Source organism: Pristiophorus japonicus, chromosome 2 (assembly GCF_044704955.1).
Source record: "Pristiophorus japonicus isolate sPriJap1 chromosome 2, sPriJap1.hap1, whole genome shotgun sequence".
Classification (NCBI taxonomy): Eukaryota; Metazoa; Chordata; class Chondrichthyes; family Pristiophoridae; genus Pristiophorus; species Pristiophorus japonicus.
Window position 1 is genome coordinate 17,280,729 of NC_091978.1, and position 26,904 is coordinate 17,307,632.

The 26,904-nt window shown below is 45.7% G+C and overlaps 1 protein-coding gene across 3 annotated transcripts in view; it reads right to left on the minus strand.

Moving 5' to 3' along the window:
* LOC139236054 (dedicator of cytokinesis protein 2-like) overlaps positions 1 to 26,904 on the minus strand; it is a 1,544,097-nt gene that overhangs the window by 933,473 nt on the left and 583,720 nt on the right. For all 3 annotated transcript variants that reach the window (XM_070866795.1, XM_070866794.1, XM_070866796.1), the window contains one exon: positions 25,797 to 25,892. In XM_070866795.1, the coding sequence (XP_070722896.1) occupies positions 25,797 to 25,892 (96 nt within the window). The remainder of the gene's footprint in view (positions 1 to 25,796; positions 25,893 to 26,904) is intronic.

Sequence of the window (26,904 nt, forward strand, 5' to 3'; positions counted from 1 at the left end):
ATGATTTGTGCACATATATCCCTCAGTCTTTCTGTTCATGCACCCACTTTAGGATTGTACCTTTTAGTCCGTAATAAGGTGGATGAATTAACTATGCAAATAGATGTTAACAAATATGATGTGATTGGGATTACTATAAGGCTGCAGAGCGACTTGGATAGGTTAGGTGAGTGGGCAAATGCATGGCAGATGAAGTATAATGTGGATAAATGTGAGGTTATCCACTTTGGTGGTAAAAACATGTTTCTATGTTTCTAAGTCTGTCACTATCCTCCTCACTGTTCATTACTTCCAAGTTTTGTGTCATTTGAAAATTTTGAAATTGTGCCCTGTACACCCATATCCAAGTCATTAATATATATCAAGAAAAGCAGTGGTCCTCGTACTGAATTCTGGGGAACGACACTGTATAACTTCCCCCAGTCCGAAAAACAACCGTTCACCACTGCTCTCAGTGTCCTGTTACTTAGCTAATTTCGTATCCATTCTGCCACTGTCCCTTTTATTCCAGGGGCTTCACCTTTTCTGGCAACTTTGTCGAATGCCTTTTTGGAAATCCATGTGCACCACGTCAACCGCATTGCCCTCATCAACCCTCTCTGTTACCTCATCAAAAAACTGGATCAATTTGGTTTAACACAATTGCGTTTAACAAGTCCATGCTGGCTTTCTTTAATTATTGCATACTTGTCCAAGTGACTGTTAATTTTGTCTCTGATTATTGTTTTGAAAAGCTTTCCCACTACCGATGTTAAACTGACTTCCCAGTAATTCAAGAACTACCAACAAAACTTCAGGAATGCGTGACTTGGGAATGTGCGATTGCTGAAGTGGTGATTTCATCAGTGAATTGCACGGAGAGAAAGCAGAAATATCTCATTTTGAAACAAAAATGTCGCCTCCCCAAGAGGTTTCAGCATCAGGCTGGGTACTGTTAAAATTATAATGTACTAATTGATACTAATTGCTTGCAGTTTATGGTAAATTAGACATTATTAGCTCCAGATGTGGCTCTCCAGCTGCAGCACACAGGATGTGGAGTCTGGGCTGGGACGCACCGACACTAGACCTTGAAATGCCGAGACTACTCTCCTGGCGCACAGTCTTTCCCAAGGGGAGCGCGGATCAGAGAATAGGGTGACTGTGTTCCCACAGTGTAGTGAAATCTCTATAAAGGGAAACACTGCCTCATATCAGGGGGAATAGAAGCCAAGAGCCAGACGTCTGCCATATCTGAACACTCTCACTGCGCATCTCTGCTTAATCAAGGAGCCTGGTTGCTGTAGGTTACGTAGAATTATATCGAATCTACAGCTCCAAAACAGGCCATTTGGTCCAACTGGTCCGTGTTGGTGTTTATGCTCCATACTAGCCTCCTTCCACACCTCTTCATCTAACCCTAACAGCATAACCTTCTATTCCTTTCTCCCTCATGCGTCTATCGAGCTTCCCTTTAAATGCATCTATGCTATTCGTCCCAACTCCATGTAGTAGCAAGTTCCACATTCTAACCACTCTTTAGATAAACAAGTTTCTCCTGACCTACTGCCTTACCCGGATTGGCTCCTGGTTGCCCCAACACATCCTCGTGCCCCTTCAAGGTCTTGCCCTTTCTTATCGGTGTAACCTCCTCCAGCAAGCCAACTAAAAATCCACATTCCTCCTTCCTTAAAACCCACCTCTTTGACCAAGTTTTTGGTCACCCTTTCTAATATCTCCATCTCTGGCGCAGTGTCTATTTTTGTCTCATTACACTTGAGTGAAGCGCCTTAGGACGCTTTCCTATGATGTGGAGCCGCTATAGATGTTGGTATTTTTTTTATGTTCATTCCTGGGAAGTGGGCGTTGCTAACAAGGTCAGTGTTTATTGCCCATCCCTAATTGTCCTTGAGATGGTGCTTGTGAGCCGCCTTCTTGAACCGCTGCAGTCCGTGTGGTGAAGGTGCTCCCACAGTGCTGTTAGGGAGGGGGTCCCAGGATTTTGACCCAGCGACGATGAAAGAACGGCGATATATTTCCAAGGTCAGGATGGTGTGTAACTTGGGGGGGAACTTGCAGGTATTATTGAGTAGTGGACCATGAGGGGGAAAAAAATGAATTGACTATGCTTCCTGATCATTATCTACTGAATTTCCTCTCTAGAAAGTGCATGTGTGTAGCCTTGACGATAAGAAGTCAAATGATCACTTGGAGAAAGTTGGCCAATACCTATGGAACCACACTCCAACAGGAGTCAACACCGTGAAAGAAAGATTTGCATTTGTATAGCACCTTTCACGACCATCGGACGACCCAAAGCGCTTTACAACAATGAAGTACTTTTTTGAAATGTAGTCACTGTTATAATGTCGGAAACGCGGCAGCCAATTTGCGTACAGCAAGCTCCCACAAACAGCAATGCGATAATGACAGATAATCTGTTTTTTAGTGCTGGTGATTGAGAGATAAATATTGGCAGTACACCGAAGAAAAGTCCCCTGCTCTTCCTCATGCCCACCTGAGAGAGCAGACGGGACCTCGGTTTAACGTCACGTCCGAAAGATGGCACCTCCAACAGTGCAGCACTCTCTCAGCACTGCACGGGAGTGTCAGCCTAGATTTCTGGTGCTCAAGGCTCGAAAGTCACAACCTTCTGACTTAGAGGCGAGTGTGCTCCCCACTGAGCCCCAGCTGACAGATGAGGAGAGGAGAATGCGGTGGGAGGGTAAATGAGATCTTGGAGCAGTCGGGAAGCACTTCCCAAGGAATGGTTTATTTATTTGTTGTGTGCAAGGGCAGTGGGACAGTAATTGTGAGATATAGCCATCATAAATACTGGCAACAATGAAGTCACCTATCAGAGAAAAACTATTGAGAGGTTTGTGTTGTGTGCTTTTTGTTTTGGCCTGAAATTAAAAGAGCTCATTAAGATGATTCACCTTATTATGTAATAAAATTGCTCATACCACTGAGGAATTCCTTTTCGTGTTAGCTCATACAACATCGATGTCATGCCTTTGCCGAATCCTTTGAGAACGCTCTTTATATGTCTTTAATGGAATGTCAAGAGGAATGTGTGTCGTCTGCTGCGAGCTCAGGAACAACTAGTTTTATGGTTGGATGTCCAGTCAGTCCTGTTTAACATTTATTTTGTTGTGGGATTTTGTGAGAAACGTTACTGCTCCATCCTTATTGGTATTAACTATTTCCAGGATAGATAAATTACGAGTTAGGTGCAGACCAGACGTTCTCCGTACCTCAGCGCCTACCTCACAAAAGCACAGCCCCTCCCACAGCACCAGTGAGCCATTTTCCCATTCTCCACCATCCCCCCCACCAGTCAGGTACATCACAGACACAGGCCATTCGACCCAAGTGGTCCATGCTGGTATTTATGCTCCACACGAGCCTCCTTCCACCCTTCTTCGCCTAACCCCTATGAGCAGAACCTTTAATTCTTTTCTCCCTCATGTGTTTATCCAGCTTCCTACTAAATGCACCTACGCTATTCGCCGCAACTACTCCTTGTGATGGCCTGTGACCTGCCTGAGTGAGATAGGCAAATGAGTGCCCAGTTATGGGCAGATCGACACTGTCGACACCCATTCATTGATATTATAATGGGACTGGATGAGAGATCAAATCACACCGTGACACGTTACAAAATTCAGTTCAATAAATCTGGTCATTTTTCGACCATCAAAAAAGTGATTATAAAGACTGCCTGATCATTATTGTAAAAACCCAATCGGTTCAGGAATGGAAACCCTTGCCCTAGTAAGTAATGAAGACATGAATTTATATAGCGCCTTTTACGTCAACAAGACGATCCAAAGCACTCTGCAGGGAAAGGAAAGGTAGGAAGGTTGGATGGAAGGGAAAGAGGGAAAGAGAAAGGAAGCAGAGAAAGAAAAAGAGGAAGATGGATGGAATGGAGGCAGGAATGGAAGGAGTGATAATAAAGAAAGACTTGCATTTATACAGCACCTTTCACAACCACCGGACGTCTCAACGTGCTTTACAATCAATTAAGTGCTTTTGAAGTGTAGTCATTGTTATAATGTGAGAAACGCAGCAGCCAACTTGCGCACAGCAAGCTCCCAGAAACAGCAAAGTGACAATGACCAGATAAACTGTTTTTGTTACGTTGATTGAGGGATAAGTATTGGCTAGGTCACTGGGGCTAACTCCCCCGCTCTTCTTCGAAATAGTGCCATGGGATCTTTAACGGCCACTTGAGAGAGCAGATGGGGCCTCGGTTTAAGACGGCACCTCCAACAGTGCAGCGCTCCCTCAGCACTGCATTGGAGTGTCAGTCTAGATTTTTTATGTGTTCAAGTCCCTGGAGTGAGAGCCGCGAGTGTGCTACCCACTGAGCCACAACTGACACTGCACAGCGAATAAAAGAAAGAAGGGCAGGAATGACTTAGAGGGAGGAAAGGAAGGATGACCACTCAAACTGGGATAAGCACAGACGTCCAGCGAGTGATCAATAGACTTGGCGGTGGACTGCCGCGAGTACCGATGATAAAGCTACTGGGTTCCCATTTCAATTGTTGTCTTTCAATGTGAGAGTAAACCTTCTCCCTCCTTCTCTCTCCGCAATAACAAAGCAACAATGGGACATGTTCTCTACAAGCTCGGTAAACACTGGATCTCTGCACTTCCAGGATCTCACCACCACACTTCAAATAATGAAACATCTGATTGGTATGTTCGCCTTTACTTGTGTCCTTGTTCGACGAGTTCTTCAGAACACGCGCTCTCCCCCGTTCAAAGAACGGTGACAATGAAGACATTCCTGTTTGTTGCTTAATGTATGGCTCAACACTAAATGGCACATTAATAAAAGGGGGTGGGAGGAGAGATCGAAAGAATATGGAGGGTAGAACACATTCTCACAGTGTCAGCTGTGGCTCAGTGCATAGCACTCTCACTTCTGAAGCAGAGGTTGTTAATTCAAGTCCCACTCCAGTGACTTTAGCACAAAAAAAATCTAAGTTGTAAAGCGCTTTGGGGTGGTTGTGAAAGGCTCTATACAAATCCAAGTCTTTCTTTTTTATGGCTCAATACTAAATGTCATATTATGAAAAAGGGGTAGGAGGCGAGATCGAGAGTGTATGCAGGGCAGAACACATTCTCTTCACCAAACAATGGTGCAGAGTCACACTCACTATCAGTGAGTGAGTCCCTGAGGTAAATCTCATCATCATCATTATCATAGGCAGTCCTTCGGAATCGAGGAAGCCTTACTTTCACTCCTGAAGTGAGTTCTTTGGTGGCTCAACAGTCCAATATGAGATCCACAGATCTTGTCACAGGTGGGACAGACATTCGTCGAGGGAAGGGGTGGGTGGGACTGGTTTGCCGCATGCTCCTTCCATTGCCTGAACTTGACCTCTTCATGCTCTCGGCATTGAGATTCGAAGAGCTCAACGCCCTCCCAGATGCACTTTCTCAACCTAGGGCGGTCTTCGGCCAGGGATTCCCAGGTGTCAGTGGTGATGTCGCACTTTATAAGGCAGGTTTTGAGGGTTTCCTTATAACATTTCCGCTGCCCACCTTTGGCTCGTTTGCCGTGAAGGAGCTCCGCATAGAACATTTGCGTAGGGAGTCTCGTGTCTGGCATGCGAACTGGCGAGGACAGGTAGGTGGAGGACCTTTGTCTTACGGATGTTAAGCGTAAGGCCCATGCTTTCATATGCTTCGGTGAATACATCGACTATATCCTGCAGTTCAGTCTCAGAATGTGCACAGACGCAGGCGTCGTCCATAGAAACATAGAAAATAGGTGTAGGAGCAGGCCATTCAGCCATTCGAGCCTGCACCACCATTTAATATGATTACGGCTGATCATGCAACTTTAGTACCCCACTCCTGCCTTCTCTCAATACCCCCTGATCCCTTTAGCCGTAAGGGCCACATCTAACTCCCTTTTGAATATATCCAATGAACTGGACTCAACAACTTTCTGTGTACTGTAGCTCAACGACAGAGGTTGGGGTGATCTTGGACCTAGCCTGGAGGCAGCATAGGTTGATTGAGTCCCTGAGGTAAATCTATCTCGGTATTAACATGCTGAAGCAGTTAAATTATCTGCTAGTGCATAATAGAATTTTGCAGGACTTGGGTAGTGCTGAAGATTTGAACAAGGCTCATTTAATATAATTGTTTGATTTGCATTCAAATGGTAAACGCAAGGTTTCTGAACAAGGACTCTTCATGTGAATTGAATTTAATTCTCATTAATAGAACCTCTAGCAAAATCTGTTCACAAACACGATGTATTTTTCAAGCTGCAGTTATGCCATGCAGATATTGATTCAGGACTGCTTGCTGCTTGCGAACGCTGCTTTTAATCCGGTAAATTCTAAATACATTGAGAGCACAGGTTGGAGGGGAGCATGACTGAACCTCAGAGCGTTTTTTAGTCCCTGGATACGCATTCAATTTCTCTAGACATGCTTCCTCTGGGCGATACTCCCTAACATGAGTGTGCATTGCAAAAATGTTCCCCTTAATTCTAATGAGTAATCCATTACATGTCAGAATTTAATTCTCTCTGTTCGAAAAGGCACCTTGAGCTTGTTGTTTTTCTTCTTTGCATATTATAGAGCTGACTGAATAAGTGTCCTTCTGAAAAACATTGTACTGATGCATATAAATCTGCTTGTACTTAAAACCACCTGCACGTTAATGGCAAAGCGAGAGGGATGGATTCATTGCGAGAGGGATGGAGTACAAAAGCAGGGAGGTCCTGCTGCAACTGAACAGGGTATTGGTAAGGCCGCACCTGGAGTACTGCGTGTAGTTTTGGTCATCTTACTTAAGGAAGGATATACTGGCTTTGGACGGGGTACAGAGACGATTCACTAGGCTGATTCCGGAGATGAGGGGGTTACCTTATGATGATAGATTGAGTAGACTGGGTCTTTACTCGTTGGAGTTCAGAAGGATGAGGGGTGATCTTATAGAAACATTTAAAATAATGAAAGGGATAGACAAGATAGAGGCGGAGAGCTTGTTTCCACTGGTCGGGGAGACTAGAACTAGGGGGCACAGCCTCAAAATACGGGGGAGCCAATTTAAAACCGAGTTGAGAAGGAATTTCTTCTCCCAGAGGGTTGTGAATCTGTGGAATTCTCTGCCCAAGGAAGCAGTTGAAGCTAGCTCATTAAATGTATTCAAATCACAGATAGATAGATTTTTAACCAATAAGGGAATTAAGGGTTACGGGGAGCGGGCGGGTAAGTGGAGCTGAGTCCACGGCCAGATCAGCCATGATCTTATTGAATGGCGGAGCAGGCTCGAGGAGCTAGATGGCCTACTCCTGTTCCTAATTCTTATGTTCTTATGTAAAGCTGAATTCTAGTATATCAAAGGGGATCTAAACCCCTCTCAATCCTTCTAGGCCCAAACCCTAGGTGGCCACCTCCTTCCCCATGGCCTCTCTTCAGCCACATCCCCACCCCCCCCTCCAACCTCTGCCTACCAGCTCCCTCCCAACTCATGTCCCCAGCCCCCTTTGAGTACTACCTAACCCTCGTTTCCGTTCCCCCACCCCCAAACTGCTTCGCTACCAGGGCCCAAAGTCCTATACCTGGCCCTTGTTTCATCTCTTCGCCCCTCTCCTCCTCCCCTAGCTTGTTCCCAAGCTGAACCTTCACTTCATACTTTCATTATTCTATATACTTTCATTTATATAGTGCCTTTCACAACCTCAGGACATCACAAAGCCAATGAAGTACTTTCGTAGCATAGTCACTGCTGTAAAGTAGGAAACATGGCAGTCAATTTGCCCACAACAAGCTCTCACAAACAGCAATGTGATAATCTATTTCAGTGATGTTGGTTGAAGGGTAATGTTTGATGAGGATATCAGGGAAACCTCCCCCGCTCTTCTTCAAAATAGAACCACAGGGACTTTTACGCCCACGAGAGGGCGGACGGGACCTCGGTTTAACGTCTCACCCAAAAGACAACGCCTCCGATAGTGCAGCACTCGGTCAGTAATGCACTGGAATGTCAGCCTGGATTTGGAGTGAGACCTTCTGACTCAGAGACGAGAGTGCTACCCACTGACCCCAGCTCCCTCCTGTGTCCTATGGTCCACAATATTTCTTGGCTACGGTCTCAGAAGCTGTTTGCTTTTACATAGGAGGGTATAAGAATTGCTTCTTCTACCATTCTGGAAGTTGTATGATGCAACGATAATGGAATTGTTTAGTCCGACTTTCGAATGAGACTTAAACCGAGGCTCCCATCTGCCCTCGCAGGCGGACATAAACATCCCACGGAACTATTTCGAAGAAGAGCAGGGGAGATCTCGCTGGTGTTTTGGTCAATATTTATCCTTCGACCAACACCCCTAAAAGCAGATAATTTGGTAATTATCATGTTGCTGTTTGTGGGAGCTTGTTGTATGCAAATTAGCTGCCCGTTTCCGACATTAAAACAGGGATCACACTTCAAAAAGTACTTCATTGGCTTTAAAGCACTTTGGGATGTCCTAAGGTTATGAAAGGTGCCACAAAAATCCAAGTCTTATTTATTTTACCCCTTTTTGGGAAGAAAATCAGGTTTAACATGAACATTTGTGATAGTTCCCCAGAAGGTGGATCAGCTCCGTTGCAAACTTGGGTGGAAGGGAAGCACTTCAAACTAGTTGCCTCTCGAGCCACACTTGCTCAGGAAACCATACGGCACGCTGAGAGATCTACATTACCAGCCCTGTGCCCCAGCCTTCTGCACCATCCCAAGCCCTTGGGACCCATGAGACCAGAGCCAAAGCAACAGTCAGAGTATTGAGGAGCTACTCAGAGTAAATTGGGCTTGATTTCAAATCTCCCCATTGCCCTCATCCCTCCCTATCTCTGCAACCTCCTCAGCCGTCCCCTCCCGGCAACGAGATATCTGCGCTCCTCCAATTCTGGCCAATTGCACTTTCATGATTTTAATCGCTCCACCATTTGCAGCCACGCTTTCAGCTGCCTCGGTCCTAAGCTCTGGAACTCTTCTTCCTAAACTTCTCCGCCTCTCTATCTCTCTCTTTCCTCCTTTATATTTATCTCTCAATCAACATAACAAAATCAGACGATCTGGTCATTATCACATGGCTGTTTGTGGAAGCTTGCAACGCGCAAGTTGGCTGTCGCGTTTCCCACATCATCGGCGGTCCCTTGAACGAGGATGACTTGCTTCCACATGGGTTCACAGGTGTTTCAATAAAGGACCCGATATTCAAGTCCTGAACTCCAATTGAGGGGGTGGAAGAGGTCTGTATGTGGATTTTTTTTTAACGTGATGGCCATTGCACATCAGCCACCACACGGGCTTGACAGAGCTAAGCCTTTATCCAGTGGCAAGGATTGACCAAGACAACTGGAGACCATCTCTGCTGCACGGACCTAGTGCGCGCACATATCGCAGTGTGGGCTGGCCCGTGCTACCCCTGGGCCCTGGGCTCTTCTGGGCCCCGTACCCTCCTTTGCTGCGTTTCCTACATTACAACAGTGACCACACTTCAAAAGTACTTCATTGTGAAGCGCTTTGGGACGTCCGGTGGTTGTGAGAGGTGCTGTATAAATGCAAGATTTTCTTTCTTTCTTTAAGACACTCCTTAAAACCTACCTCTTTGTCGCCTTGTCCTAATATCTCCTTATGGGGCTCGGTGTCCAATTCTGTTTGATAAAGCTCCTGTGAAGTGCCTTGGGACGTTTTACTGCGTTAAAGGCGCTATATAAATGCAAATCGTTGTTGTTGTTCGGGGGGGGAAGAAAATTATACACAATAGGACAGGCAGTCAAGGGAAAAATGACGCTGTAAACAACAGCATCAGGGAAACACACTGAGTGTTCCACTGTCTCACATGTTACTGCCAGCTGTCTGCCACTCTCTGTGATATAGATTTTCATAAGCCACAGAGTCACTTATCATTACAGGGAGTCTGCTTACACCCAATTGAGCAAAACCTATTGTCTATTGCATATTGTTTGTTTTTTAATCTATTTCATTCTGAGAATCCAGAAGAACTTTCGGCAGAGAAATCAGTCTGAGAATGGCCAAATAAGAAATATAAAAAATAGGAGCAGGAGAAGGCCCTACGGCCCCTCGAGCCTGCTCCGCCATTCAATAAGATCATGGCTGATCTTCTACCTCAACTCCACTTTCCTGCACTGTCCCCATATCCCTTGATTCCCCTTAATATTCAAAAATCTATTGATCTCCGTCTTGAATACACTCAAAGACTGAGCCTCCACAGCCCCCGGGGTAGAGAATTCCAAAGATTCACCACCCTCTGAGTGAAAAAAATTTCTCCTCATCTCAGTCCTAAATGGCCGACCCCTTATTCCGACGAGACCTGGGGAGAAAAAGAAACTTGACAACAAAAACACCAAAAACATTCCCAATACATAGCTCACGCCACCACAACATAAATCGCAAAAGAAAATAAAAGAAAAAAAACAATCACACTTACCTGAGGTGAACATTACTTACCTCACTGCAGCCGATACAGGTCGGACGGCCCGTTTTTTCAGGCGGTCCCAGCATGGCGCACTGCGGGGTATACGGATCGGGCGGGAGTCCAAAACGAGCCAGTGTTGTGCATCGGCTCAACTCTTCCGGGCAGTACAGCTCCTCGCCTCCCCCCCGCAAAACCAGCCCCGAAAACCCTGGCGGGGCACTGGAGGCTGACCGCCCGCCCAGAAGAGCTCACCGCCGCCATTGCCGCAGAAGCAGACGGGACCGGAAAATCCAGTCCATCCTCTATTTCTAAAGCCCCATAACCCATAAGTTTTGTTCAACAACTTTATCAACTTGTGCTGCCAAAGATTTGTGCATGTGAATCCCCAGGTCTCTCGATTCTTACACCTACCTTAAAATTATATTTTCTCAACTATTCAATTGCAAGCATTGTGGAATTGTCCCGGCAGGCTAATTCTCTCCAATACTCAGGTTTGCTTTCTAACCGGACGAAATAAGACTGATCAATATTAAGCTCTTGCATTTCAGATGTGTTAGCATTCTCTTGGTGCATGGAGATTTACAGAAGGATTAGTAAACAAAGGAAAGTGGCCTGTTCTCGGAATAAGAAATATTTTGGGGAAAAAAAATCAATAGACCATTACTCTTGGAATCTAACCTGCTGTATGAAGGCTTTCAAACACAGAGGTTTCAAGTAAGCTGCAGGAATTAGTCCTCCAAAAAAAAAATTGTGGACTTTTAAATCATTTAACGGAGAAATAAGGTAGAGAGATCTTGTCGCTGAGGTTTTAATGGTCACAGCATACAATTTTAACTGATGACGCACTGCGGGATGATTTGCCAACATTTCTTATTGACGTGCACGTTTCCCTCAACCAGCTGCGTGAAATGTGATCTGCTTGCTGTTAGTGGGATCTTGCTGTACACAACTTGGCTGCTGGCTTTCCTTTTTTTTTTATTCGTTCACGGGATGTGGAAGTCACTGGCAAGGCCAGCATTTGCTGCGCATTCCTAATTGCCCCTTGAGAAGGTGGTGGTGAGCCGCTTTCTTGAACCGCTGCAGTCCGTGTGGTGAAGGTGCCCCCACAGTGCTGTTAGGGAGGGAGTTCCAGGATTTTGACCCAGCGACGATGAAGGAACGGCGATATATTTCCAAGTCAGGATGGTGTGTGACTTGGAGGGGAACGTGGAGTTGGGTGGTGTTCCCATGCGCCTGCTGCCTTTGTCCTTCTAGGTGGCAGAGGTCACAGGTTTGGGAGGTGCTGCTGTTGAAGCCTTGGCGAGTTGCTGCAGTGCATCTTGTAGCTGATTCATACTGCAGCCACGATGCGCCGGTGGTGGAGGGAGTGAATATTTAAAGTGCTTGCTGGATGGGGTGCCATCATCGGGCTGCTTTGTCCTGGATGGTGTCGAGCTTCTTGTTGGAGCTGCACTCATCCAGGCAAGTGGAGAGTATTCCACCACACTCATGACTTGTGCCGTGTAACATAGAAAAATAGAAAATAGGTGCAGGAGTAGGCCATTCGGCCCTTCGAGCCTGCACCGCCATTCAATAAGATCATGGCTGATCATTTCTTCAGTACCCCTTTCCTGCTTTCTCTCCATATGCCTTGATCCCCTTAACCATAAGGGCCATATCTAACTCCCTCTTGAATATATCCAATGAACTGTCATCAACAACTCTCTGCGGCAGGGAATTCGACAAGTTAACAACTCTAAGTGAAGAAGTTTCTCCTCATCTCAGTCCTAAACAGCCTGCCCCTTATCCTAAGACTGTGTCCCCTGGTTTTGGACTTCCCCAACATCGGGAACATTCTTGGATGATGTGGAATCTATATGGGTAGAGCTGCAGAACACCAAAGGGCAAAAAACGTTAGTGGGAGTTGTGTACAGACCTCCAAACAGTAGTAGTGATGTTGGGGAGGGCATCAAACATGAAATTAGGGGTGCGTGCAATAAAGGTGCAGCAGTTATAATGGGTGACTTTAATATGCACATAGATTGGGCTAACCAAACTGGAAGCAATACGGTGGAGGAGGATTTTCTGGAGTGCATAAGGGATGGTTTTTTAGACCAATATGTCGAGGAACCAACTAGGGGGGAGGCCATCTTAGACTGGGTGTTATGTAATGAGAGAGGATTAATTAGCAATCTCGTTGTGCGAGGCCCCTTGGGGAAGAGTGACCATAATATGGTGGAATTCTGCATTGGGATGGAGAATGAAACAGTTAATTCAGAGACCATGGTCCAGAACTTAAAGAAGGCTAACTTTGAAGGTATGAGGCGTGAATTGGCTGGGATGGATTGGCGAATGATACTTAAGGGGTTGACTGTGGATGGGCAATGGCAGACATTTAGAGACCGCATGGATGAACTACAACAATTGTACATTCCTGTCTGGCATAGAAATAAAAAAGGGAAGGTGGCTCAACCGTGGCTATCAAGGGAAATCAGGGATAGTATTAAAGCCAAGGAAGTGGCATACAAATTGGCCAGAAATAGCAGCGAACCTGGGGACTGGGAGAAATTTAGAACTCAGCAGAGGAGGACAAAGGGTTTGATTAGGGCAGGGAAAATGGAGTATGAGAAGAATCTTGCAGGGAACATTAGGACGGATTGCAAAATTTTCTATAAATATGTAAAGAGAAAAAGGTTAGTCAAGACAAACGTAGGTCCCCTGCAGTCAGAATCAGGGGAAGTCATAACGGGGAACAAAGAAATGGCGGACCAATTGAACAAGTACTTTGGTTCGGTATTCACGAAGGAGGACACGAACAACCTTCCGGTTATAAAAGGGGTCGGGGGGTCTAGTAAGGAGGAGGAACTGAGGGAAATCCTTATTAGCCGGGAAATTGTGTTGGGGAAATTGATGGGATTGAAGGCCGATAAATCCCCAGGGCCTGATGGACTGCATCCCAGAGTACTTAAGGAGGTGGCCTTGGAAATAGTGGATGCGTTGACAGTCATTTTCCAACATTCCATTGACTCTGGATCAGTTCCTATGGAGTGGAGGGTAGCCAATGTAACCCCACTTTTTAAAAAAGGAGGGAGAGAGAAAACAGGGAATTACAGACCGGTCAGCCTGACATCGGTAGTGGGTAAAATGATGGAATCAATTATTAAGGATGTCATAGCAGTGCATTTGGAAAGAGGTGACATGATAGGTCCAAGTCAGCATGGATTTGTGAAAGGGAAATCATGCTTGACAAATCTTCTGGAATTTTTTGAGGATGTTTCCAGTAGAGTGGATAAGGGAGAACCAGTTGATGTGGTATATTTGGACTTTCAGAAGGCGTTCGACAAGGTCCCACACAAGAGATTGATGTGCAAAGTTAGAGCACATGGGATTGGGGGTAGTGTACTGACATGGATTGAGAACTGGTTGTCAGACAGGAAGCAAAGAGTAGGAGTAAATGGGTACTTTTCAGAATGGCAGGCAGTGACTAGTGGGGTACCGCAAGATTCTGTGCTGGGGCCCCAGCTGTTTACACTGTACATTAATGATTTAGATGAGGGGATTAAATGTAGTATCTCCAAATTTGCGGATGACACTAAGTTGGGTGGCAGTGTGAGCTGCGAGGAGGATGCTGTGAGGCTGCAGAGCGACTTGGATAGGTTAGGTGAGTGGGCAAATGCATAGCAGATGAAGTATAATGTGGATAAATGTGAGGTTATCCACTTTGGTGGTAAAAACAGAGAGACAGACTATTATCTGAATGGTGACAGATTAGGAAAAGGGGAGGTGCAAAGAGACCTGGGTGTCATGGTACATCAGTCATTGAAGGTTGGCATGCAGGTGCAGCAGGCGGTTAAGAAAGCAAATGGCATGTTGGCCTTCATAGCAAGGGGATTTGAGTACAGGGGCAGGGAGGTGTTGCTACAGTTGTACAGGGCCTTGGTGAGGCCACACCTGGAGTATTGTGTACAGTTTTGGTCTCCTAACCTGAGGAAGGACATTCTTGCTATTGAGGGAGTGCAGCGAAGGTTCACCAGACTGATTCCCGGGATGGCGGGACTGACCTATCAAGAAAGATTGGATCAACTGGGCTTGTATTCACTGGAGTTCAGAAGAATGAGAGGGGATCTCATAGAAACGTTTAAAATTCTGACGGGTTTAGACAGGTTAGATGCAGAAAGAATGTTCCCAATGTTGGGGAAGTCCAGAACCAGGGGTCACAGTCTGAGGATAAGGGGTAAGCCATTTAGGACCGAGATGAGGAGAAACTTCTTCACCCAGAGAGTGGTGAACCTGTGGAATTCTCTACCACAGAAAGTAGTTGAGGCCAATTCACTAAATATATTCAAAAGGGAGTTAGATGAAGTCCTTACTACTCGGGGGATCAAGGGTTATGGCGAGAAAGCAGGAAGGGGGTACTGAAGTTTCATGTTCAGCCATGAACTCATTGAATGGCGGTGCAGGCTAGAAGGGCTGAATGGCCTACTCCTGCACCTATTTTCTATGTTTCTATGTTTCTATGGCGGGACTGACCTATCAAGAAAGACTGGATCAACTGGGCTTGTATTCACTGGAGTTCAGAAGAACGAGAGGGGACCTCATAGAAACATTTAAAATTCTGACGGGGTTAGACAGGTTAGATGCAGGAAGAATGTTCCCAATGTTGGGGAAGTCCAGAACCAGAGGTCACAGTCTAAGGATAAGGGGTAAGCTATTTAGGACCGAGATGCGGAGGAACCTCTTCACCCAGAGAGTGGTGAACCTGTGGAATTCTCTACCACAGAAAGTTGTTGAGGCCAATTCACTAAATATATTCAAAAAGGAGTTAGATGAGGTCCTTACTACTAGGGGGATCAAGGGGTATGGCGAGAAAGCAGGAATGGGGTACTGAAGTTGAATGTTCAGCCATGAACTCATTGAATGGCGGTGCAGGCTAGAAGGGCCGAATGGCCTACTCCTGCACCTATTTTCTATGTTTCTATGTTTCCCGCATCTAGTCTGTCTAGTCCAGTCAGAATTTTATATGATTCTATGAGATTCCCTCTCATCCTTCTAAACTCCAGTGAATAAAGGCCCAGTCGATCCAGTCTCTCCTCATATGACAGCCTAGCCATCCCTGGAATCAGTCTGGTGAACCTTCACTGCACTCGCTCAATAGCCAGAACGTCCTTCCTCAGATTAGGAGACCAAAACTGAACACAATATTCCAGGTGGGGCCTCACCAAGGGCCTGTACAACTGCAGTAAGACTTCCCTGCTCCTATACTCAAATCCCCTTGCTACGAAGACCAACATACCATTTGCCTTCTTCACCGCCTGCTGTACCTGCATGCCAACTTTCAATGACTGATGTACCATGACACCCAGGTCTCACTGCACCTCCCCTTTTCCTAATCTTCCGCCGTTCAGATAATATTCTGCCTTCGTGTTTTTGCCCCCAAAGTGGATAACCTCACATTTATCCACATTATACTGCTTTGGGGAGTCAGGAGGTTAGACACTCGCCACAGAATATCCAGCCTCTGGCCTACTCTTGTTGCCACTGTGTTTATGTGGCTGGTCCAGTTATGTTTCTGGTCATTACAACAGTGCAATAGTACTTCATTGTCTGTAAAGCATTTCGGGGTGTCCTGAGGTCATTAAAGGTGCTATAGAAATGCAAGTCTTTCTTTTTTTGTTTCATATAGCTGCTGGGACATGAGGTACCAGGGTTTGTAAAGAAACCTCAAAGGACCCAATAGCAAATTCCCCTGTCACTCCAGCAGTCTATTACTGTGATGGTAATTGAAATTAATAGCTGTCCGAATATCCAGAAATGAATAGCCAGGGAATGTGAAGCATATGTTCGCTGTACAGAAGGCTGGCATTACGGCGCACTACAGAAGGAGTGCTCCACTGTCTTAAGTGCCATCTTTCAGATGGCACCTTAAACTGAAGCCTTGTCGCCCTCTCAGGGGGAAGTAAAAGATCCCACGGCTCTATATGGAAGAAGAGCAAGGGGCGTTCTGGTGTCCTGGCCGATATTTATGCCTTAACCAACATCACTAAAGTAGATAATCTGGTCATTAATTCATTGCTGTTCGTGGGAGCTTGCAAATTGTCTGCCACGTTTCCCACATTACAACAGTGACTGCACTTCAAAAAATACTTCATTGGCTGTAAAGCACTTTGGGACGTCCTGAGGTTGTGAAACTCGCTATATCAATGCAAGTTTTTTTCATTATCTTTCTTTCCAGCTGTGAAAAAGAAATACGTTTTTTGGAGTGGATTCCCCTAGTGTGCTCAGTGACTGGTTGAGCCATACTGACCAGGATTGATTCCCGATCCGTGCTGAGCTAGTTGTCCGGAGCAACAGCTTATGTGTATTTGGTCAGTTGACAATCGACCTTGGCATCCCTGAGCTGAGAGGGGAGACAAGAGAAATGAAAAGCACCAAGTCATTCTGCAGTGAATCCCTGTTGGAAAGCATGTATGAGTCGAGTGAAGTGACTAGTGGGATGCTGCAGGGATCGGTGCTGGGGCCTCAACTATTTACAATCTATATTAATGACTTGGATGAAGAAACCGAGTGTAACGCAGCCAAGTTTGCTGATGATACAATGATGAATGGAAAAGAAAATTGTGAGGAGGACACAACAAATATGCAAAGGGATATAGTCAGGCTAAGTGAGTGGGCAAAAATTTGGCAGATGGAGAATAATGTGGGAAAATGTGAGGTTATCCACTTCGGCAGAAATAATAGAAAAGCAAATTATAATTTTCATGGAGAAAAATTGCAAAGTGCTGCAATACAGAGGGACCTAGGGGTCCTTGTACATGAAACACAAAAAGCAGGTACGGCAAGTAATCAGGAAGGCAAATGGAATGTTGGCCTTTATTGCAAGGGGGGATAGAGTATAAAAGCAGAGAAGTCCTGCTACAAATGTACAGGGTATTTATGAGGCCACACCTGGAGTACTGCGTACAGTTTTGGTCTCCGTATTTAAGGAAGGATATACTTGTATTGGAGGCTGTTCAGAGAAGGTTCATTAGGTTGATTCCGGAAATGAGGGGTTGACTTATGAAGATAGGGTGAGCAGGTTGAGCCTCTACTCATTGGCGATCAGAAGAATGAGAGGTGATCGGATTGAAACTTGTAAGATACTGAGGGGGCTCAAAAGTGGGTGCAGAGAGGATATTTTCATCATAGGGGAAACTAAAACTAGGGGATATAGTCTTAGAATAGGGGGCGGCCCATTTAAAACTGAGATGAGGAGAAATTTCTTCTCTCAGAGGATTGTAAATCTGTGGAATTCTCTGTCCCCGAGAGCTGTGGAGGCTGGGTATATATATGTGGAGGCATTGAATATATTTAAGGCGGAGATGGATAGATTTTTGAGCGATAAGGGAGTCAAGGGTTATGGGGAGCGGGCAGGGAAGTCGAGCTGAGTCCATGATCAGATCAGCCATGATCTTACTGAATGGTGGAGCAGGCCCGAGGGGCCAAATGGCCTACTCCTGCTCCTATTTCTTATGAAGGGAAGGATTGAGCTCATCAACTCACAGTTGAACAGCCGCTGTCATCATCATTATAGGCAGTCCCTCGAAACGAGGATGACTTGCTTCCACGCCAAAAAAGGATGAGTTCACAGGTGTTTCAATGAAGGACCCGATATTCCAAGTGCTGAACTACCGGGAAGATGCCTGTGTGTGGATGTTTTTAACTTGTTACACACCAGCCACCACACGGGCTTAACAAAGCTAGATCTTGGTCCAGTGGCAAGGCTTACCTAAGAAGACTGGAGACCAGCTCTGCTGCATGGACCTAGTGCACGCACATTGCAGTGTGGGCTGGCCCGTGCTGCCCCTGGGCCCAAACTCACGCCTCTCCTGGACCCCGACCACATCACTCCACAGTCTCTCGCCACTCCTGCTATTTCTACCCATGCCCCAATCACCAACCTGGACCTTGATGACGTCCCTCTTCGCTGCCGTCACTTTCCTACACCAGCCTCCACACTGCTCCCAATCCGCCGCACCTCCGCTCCTGACCTGCCGCTGGTGTTCTCACAGAACGTTACTGTTAGGAGGCTTGGGCTGGGGCTAAGGCACATCGTAGAGGTGTTTATGTATTTTAAAGCACCCACCCCTCCCAACCAATGAACATGTTGTATGGAGGCTGCCATTTTCTTGCTGTTTGGAAGGGTTGGCTGTTGAGCAATAAGACAGAGCTTCAACTCCCAGCACCTCCCCTTCTGCACCCGCTGTAATGCATCATAAAACGGTTACAGCACAGAAGGAGGCCACTTGGCCTTTCGAGCCTGTGCCGGCTCCCTACAAGAGCACCTCAGCTAGTCCCACTCCCCCGCCCTTTCCCCATAGCCCTGCAATTTTTTTTCCATCAGGTACTTATTCAATTCCCTTTTGAAAGTCATGATTGTGTCTGCCTCCATCACCCGCACAGGCCATGAATTCAAGATCCTAACCACTCGCTGCGTAAAAAGGTTTTTCCTCGTGTCGCCTTTGGTTCTTAAATCTGTGTCCTCTGGTTCTCAACCCTTCCACTAATGGTATTTTGAACACCTCTATCAAATCTCCTCTCAATCATCTCTGCTCTAAGGAGAACAACCCCAGCTTCTCTAGTCTATCCAAGTAATTGAAATCCCTCATCCCTGGTGTAATGTATTTGCATCATGGGTTCTTTGCTTAAGAATTCATAGCAACATATTGCTATTCCGAACGAGTTGGTTTATTAACAAAGGTTTAACAATCACACTACACATTACCAGTTCATTCACTAGGCTCATAACTGCATACCTCATCGTGGATGACCCAGACTCAACTGACCGGGGTTTTATTGAGTCTTGTGAAAATCACGTGACTGGCTAAGCCACTCACAATGCAACATCTCTACAAACTTGTGAGCGTACTCACAGGTGACTAAATTCATTCATTCATTCATAGGCAGTCCCTTGAAATCGAGTCCCAAGACTTGCTTCCACTTAAAAAATGAGTTCTCAGGTGAACGAACAGTCCAATTCAGGAATTACAGTCTCTGTCGCAGGTGGGACAGACAGTGGTTGGAAGAAAGGGTGGGTGACTAAATTATACCTGTAATCATTCTTGTAAACCTTTTCTGACCCTCTCTGAGGCCTTCACATCCTTCCTAAAATGCGGTGTCCAGAATTGGCCACAATGGATCGGAAAGGCCGCAGTTAATTTGCGCTCAGCAAGCTCCCACGAAACAGCAAGGAGATAATTAGCAGATAATCCATTTTGCTGTTGTTGGTTAAGGGATAACTATTCACTGGCAGGTTTGTGCATCAAGAGCAACCCCTTGAGCCAAGGTACCAGAGGGCAGCTGCCCACGTAACCTTCCCGGTCAGTTACTGTCCAGGGAAGACATGGGAAAAAAAATCTCACTTCTATTCTATTCTAGAATCTGCACCTTGACAGAAGCGAAGTGAGAGCTCCCACACACAAAATAACAGCCTTTAACTTCGGTTTTCAATGGAAGTCTCCGAGAGAACTATAAACGTTTTGTTAAGCTGTAACAAAGTGGATACTCTGAAAGCCTTTTCTTTCTTTCTCTCTTGAAGTGAGATGCTGAGTCATCCATTCAGACACTGCGGGGCCCTTCCTACACCATCCCCCGTGAGCAATTCTCCACTCTAATTATTGCTCTCGCCGTGTCAGCGCTTCAGTGCGGTTGTCAGCGGGATACCTCCCCTGTAAGATGAGCACATCGCAGCGTGTGGAGAGAGAGAGAGAGAGAGAAAAAGGAAGGAAGGAAGGAAGGAAGGAAGGAAGGAAGGAAGGAAAGAAAGAAAGAAATATTGAAATATTTGCATTTATATAGCACCTTTCACGACCATCAGACGTCTCGAAGCACTTTACAGCCCATGAAGCACTGTTGTGATGTGGGAAACGCGGCAGCCAACATGCACACAGCAAACTCCCACAAACAGCAATGTGATAATGACCAGATAATCTGTTTTTGTGATGTTGATTGAGGGATAAATATTGGCCAGGACACCGGGGATAACTCCCCTGCTCTTCTTTGAAATAGTGTAATGGGATCTTTTATATCCACATGAGAGTGGGGCAGATGGGGCCTCAGTTTAACATCTCATCCTAAAAACGGCATCTTCGACAGTGCAGCGCTCCCTCGATAGTTTTGTGCTCAGGTCCCTGGAGTGGGACTTGAACCCACAACCTTCAGACGTGAGAGTGCTACCCACTGAGCCTCGGCACTAAAGTCTCTGATCCCTCCACACCTCTGACAGATTAGCATATAAGGTAAAGAGACAGGAAGACTGTATTTAAGGGGAAGCTAGACAAGTACATGGGGGAGAAAGGAATAGAAGGATATGCTGATGAGGTGAAGTAGGATGGGAGGAGGCTCTGTAGAGCATAAACATCGGCACGGATGGGGGGGGTCCTGTTCCTGTGCTGCAAATTCCACATAAGTCTGTCAATATTTGTAGGCCACCTGGCCATTTTTAAACAAAGAATTGTGCTGACACATGCACAGTATTTATTATCTTGACCTGTAGCAGTGAGTATCGTGTCATAGATCATCTCCTTACAGCCGGCACAATATGGAAATCAGCAGGCATTGAGAGAGGAAAGGCAGCTGTTTCTCCTCTTCTGCTGCTCACTGGAGGTCAATAATACCATGCTTTCTGAATGACAGCCTCTGTCTATAGATAAGCAATAGCACTCGAGTAGAACTCCGACCATTTAGGCTTGTTATTGATCCTATTTCCATCGCTGAGCTGCTGAATTTAGAGGGGTTAGGCTGGCCATAGAGGCTCATGTTGTCTAGCTCCCATACTCCCAGTGCTTTCACTCAAGTGCAGGCGACTGACACATCTCACAGAAGAAAGCTACAGACTGTGAGGAGAATGTCTCCTCTGTTCTCCATGCCCTCATTTATAAATTCAGTGCGAATAGAAAAAAATACAGCACCTTTCACTTCCTCGGGACGTCCCCAAGCGCTTCGTAGCCAATGAATAACTCTTTGACATTCCGTCACTGCTGGGTGGCGCGGCAACCAAGTGGTGCACAGAAAGATCCCTCAAACAGCAATCAGATAAGTGACTGGATGTTAGTGAAGAGCCAACACAGCATGATGGGCTGAATAGCCTCCTTCTGTGCTTTATCATTCTGTATATTAGCTGAGGGACAAATGTTAGACAGGAGACCGGGGAGAACTCCCCCTGCGCTTCACAGAATCATAGAAATTTATAGATCAGAAGGAAACCATTCGGCCTATCATGTCTGTGCTGGCTAAAAAATACCTATCCAGCCTAATCCCACTTCCCAGCTCTCGGTCCATAGCCCTGTAGGTTACAGCACTTCAGGTGCACATCCAAGTACTTTTTAAATGTGGAGAGGGTTTCTGCCTCTACCATCCTTTTAGACAGTGAGTTCCAGACCCCCACCACCCTCTGGGTGAAAAATGTTCTCCTCAACTCCCCTGTAAACCTTCTACCAATTACTTTAAATCCATATCCCCTTGTTGTTGACCCCTCTGCTGAGGGAAATTGGTAACAAGAACAAAAGAACACAAGAAATAGGAACAGGAGTAGGCCATTTGACCCCTCAAGGCTGCTCGGCCATTTAATAAAATCATGGCTGATCTGATCATGGACTCAGCTCCACTTCCCAGCCCGCTCCCCATAACCCTTTACTCCCTTATCACTCAAAAATATGTCTATCACCACTTTAAATATATTCAATGACCCAGCCTCCTCAGCTCTCTGGGGCAGAGAATTCCACAGATTTATAACCCTCTGAGAGAAGAAATTCCTCCTCATCTCAGTTTTAAATGGGCGGCCTCTTATTCTGAGACCATGCCCCCTAGTTTTAGTTGTCCCTATGAGTGGGAATATCCTCTCTGCATCCACCTTGTCTAGCCCTCTCATTATCTTATATATTTCGATGAGATTACATGTCATCCATCCTGTCCACTCTATTCCAAGCCCCTCATAACTTTATACACATCAATCAAGTCTCCCCTCAGCCTCCTCCAATCCAAAGCAAACAACCCTAGCCTATCCAATCTTTCCTCATAGCTAACATTTTTCAGTCCTGGCAACATCTACTGTACCCTCTTTAGTGCAGTCATATCTTCCCTGCAATGCGGTGACCAGAACTGCACACAGTACTGCAGCTGTGGCCTAACTACTGTTTTATGCAGTTTAAGCATAACCTCTCTGCTCTTGTATTCTATACCTCGGCTAATAAAGGCAAGTATTCCGTATGCCTTCTTAACCACCTTATCTAGCTGGCCTGCTACCTTCAGGGATCTGTGGACCTGCACTCCAAGGTCCCTCTGGTCCTCTACATTTCTCAGTATCCTACCATTTAATGTATATTCCCTTGTTTTGTTAGCCCTCCCCAAATGCATTCCTTACCTTACACTTCTCCGAACTGAATTCCATTTGCCGCTTTTCTGCCCACCTGACCAGGCCATTGATATCTTCCTGCAGTTTACAGCTTTCTTCATTATCAACCACAATTTCTGTATCATCTGCAAACATTTTAATCATATCCCCTACATTCAAGTCTAAATCATTGATATATACCACAAAAAGCAAGGGACTCAGTAGCGAGCCCTACCGAACCTCACTGGAAACAGCCTTCCAGTCACATTACTCATTACATCGACCATTACTCTTTGCTTTCTGCCTCTGAGCCAGTTTTGGATCCAATTTGCCACTTTGCCTTGGATCCCATGAGCTTCTACCAGTCTGCCATGTGGGATCTTATCAAAAGCCTTGCTAAAATCCATATACACTACAGCAAACGTACTACTCTCATCGACCCTCCTTGTTACCTCCTTAATCAAGTTAGTCAAGTCCATTAATGTCCTCCTGCAGTCTACAGCTTTCTTTCTCCACATCAACCATACAGCCAATCTCCTTCGCCATGAGATCTTTTACATCCGCCTGAGAGAGCAGAAGGGGCCTCGGTTTAACATCTCTCCAGAAGACAGCACCTCTGACAGTGCAGTACCCCCCTCGGTCTTGCACTGCAGTGAACACAGAAAACCACCCCTCCCTCCACATGGGTGCGCTGTTTAATATTTAACTGCTATTCTGCAGCCAGTTCAGTCTTCTAGCATTAAAAGAGCAACCAGTTCTCTCAGAAATTTGATCAACCCAAAATCTGTGAGGTTTTTTATTTCATCAAGAAGTTATTTGAGAGCAAGTGTATATCTTAATTCAATACTAGGTGCCAGCTTTCAAGTTGTACTCTGATACTCATAAAGACCATGAAAATTATTCACCTCAGCAGCCAAAAAAAAACGCCAACCAAACATATAGAATTCCAGTTTTCATATTGGCAAACATTATGAGTTCGGAGGGAATTAAATGGATTCCCTTGCAATATGAAGCTTCAAATTTAATATTTAGGCATTTCATAAGCTCGCCTGTTCTGATTGGTGCAGCAGAATTCTGTACCTTGCGCATTTCCCGCAACATGAAGTGATCATTCCATACATTGTACTAACACCCAATGGCATTGTACTGGTATCAGATATGTTCTAGCACACCACTGACGAGATATGCAATTAAACCAAGAAAACTCTAGGATCAGCGTTAAAACTGAAACACTGGGTGGAAAGAACAAAATACATTCGCACGTCCACTCCACTACTCGAAAGCTGTTGAGAACCGAACTCCTGCATTGGAGCCTTGGCACAGCTTGAAGTAGCTCAGGTCCTGCCAACTCCGAGTCGGTACTGTAGGACTTTTCCTACGGGATCCAAACACCAAGACTTATAAGAACGCTGAGATTTTCCGATACAATGGACTTAATCAAAAAGATTAAAGCGACTATAAATTCCTAGTTCAACGCAATTGAGTACAGGTTCAAAGTATCAAATGAAACTACAAATTCTCTTGCTTACCGATTTCAAATTCAACCTTTTGCAATATCTATATCTCTAGTTAGCCAGTTATGTACAATTAAAAACACATTTAAACTTCGCAATGAATATGCCCCGAAGTTAACTGGTTATGCACAATCTTTCTCGGCAATAACTAAGCTCAAAGAGGCTCTGGTATAAGATATAAGGTATAAGGTATAATCCGGTGGGTGATCAATCCAACTGAATAGACCTTCCACGTGTTCGACCGGTGTCCTTTTCCAAGCTCAAGAGGGAGATTTCCTTTGTCCTCGTGTTCTTATACTGCACAACAAACTGGGCCCGCATGATAGCCGGATGTCCAGTCGTGTTTGGCCAGAGATCACTTATCCCTTTAGTTAATTGGCCACTTCTGATGTCCTTCAGCATGCCGCTTCATTTGAATTCCAAATTGCTTGTCCCATCCCCTGAGGTTTCCTTCAGCCTTTTTTTACAAATGTTTTTTTTTCCTTGTCTCCCTTAGGCCTTCAGAACCAGTTGTGAAAACAAAGCCCTTTACGTTCTGGGCCATCTTTTCCACTGTCGCTAGGTTTCGGTGGATTCGGGATGATTCCGGTTTCACCAAAGCGACTTGTCCCCAATCTCCAAGTCCGCTGCAGTCAGCTGCCGAAAGATTCTGAAGTGGATCGCATTCTCTTCTTGGCAATCAATGCGATGCAGTCGATTTTCAAATGCCAGTGCGATTGAGGCACGAGATCCTCCAACAGTATAAATGTATAGGGTTTTAACACAAGAGAACGTCTACCTAACGCAAACCTACTGCAAAGCACCTACCTTCATCCAGCTCCCCAGTGATCGAGTTGTCTGAAAAGCGAAACAGATTATCATACGGATCCTGCAGTCGTTTCTATCATGGTGTTACAGGTTCAATGGTCAGTCACTTTTAGTGCCTGCTTACCCTGAAACATTGGTCCTCGACCATCCACCTTCAGTCCGGCTCCCTCAGGGTCCAGCAGGTTCAGGTATCATATTCAACCCACGTCTCAGTGAGGCCAGAGGCCACTTGAGGGCAATCCTAAATATCTGCTAAGGTGTCCTTCCTCTTATATTGTGGATTCTCTTCTATTGTGTAATGATCACGGCACTCGATGCGGTACGTCCTCACAAGTGAAAGAATCAGCCAAGCTAAGGGAAGGAAGCTGGTGTCGCTAAATACTAGGGACTGGAAAGCAAACCAAAACAAATAATTATTCCTCCTTCTTCTGCTAAGGGTCAAGTTTGATTGTACCGGAGGTCCTGCTTCATCTTCCAGTGATCACCGAGAAGCACGACATGCCGAGAGACTCGGCCACTAAGGCGAAATTGCCAGAGGACTAACTCCCTGAGTTAGCAGCGGTAAAATCAACACAATTCAACCATTGCACCAAAACAAAATAAGCAAAACCTTTGTCCTCCTGTTGACATTCCATCCCTGAAACATCCGGGAAGCAGGAAGTAAATAAAACAGGGAAGTACTCACGATGAGGCTATGGTCTCTTCCCAGCATGATGACCATCTGGTTCACGGTCCGCAGCAGTTTATCCATGATGTCCTGAATATCCTGATAAGTGTTTCCCTGAAAGACACAAGATTGGAAGGCATGAAGATGACCCGTAGGGTGCCAGCTCCCCCAGGACTCTCCTGGAATCAGCAGGAATCTCCCAGACACTGCTACAAGCAACCCAAGAGAAAACCTCTTAGAGCCATAAACGAGAATTGTGTGTTTACTTTTTTAAATTTTGTTTGGACATTGTTGTTTATAGAATCATAGAAAAATTACGACACAGAAGGAGGCCAGGTGAAAAAAGAGTTAGCCAGCCTAATCCCACCATCCAGGGCGCACTGCAGTGTCGGATGAGACATTAAACCGAGGCTCCGTCTGCCCTCTCAAGTGGACATAAAAGATACCATGGCACTATTTCAAGGAAGAGCAGGGAATTATCCCCGGTGTCCTGGCCAATATTTATCACTCAATCAACATTACAAAAAAGAACAGATTATCTGGTCATTATCACATTGCTATTTGTGGGAGCTTGCTGTGCGCAAATCTCTCAGAGGGTTGTAAATCTGTAGAATTCTCTGCCCCAGACAGCTGCGGAGGAAAGGCCATTGAATATATTTAAAGCGGAGATAGACAGATTTTTGAGCGATAAGGGAGTAAAGGGTTTATGGGGAGCGGGCAGGGAAGTGGAGCTGAGTCCATGAGCAGATCAGCCATGGTCTTATTGAATGGCGGAGCAGGCTCAAGGGGCCAAATGGCCTACTCCTGCTCCTATTTCTTATGTTCTTAAATTGGCTGCCGCGTTTCTCACATTACAACACTCCAAAAGTATTTAACTGGCTGTAAAGCGCTTTGAGACGTCCGGTGGCCGTGAAAGGCGCTATATAAATCAATTCTTTTTTTTTTCATCAGGAACAGGAGCAGGCCATTCAGCCCCTCGAGCCTGCTCTGCTACTCCATTAGATCATGGCTGCTGTGCAGCATAACTCCAACCTTTGCTCCATGATCCTTCGGTAGACTTCTATGGAGCCAAGGCAGGGTAAATGGAGCTGAGGTGCAGATCAGCTGCGATCTTACTGAATGACGG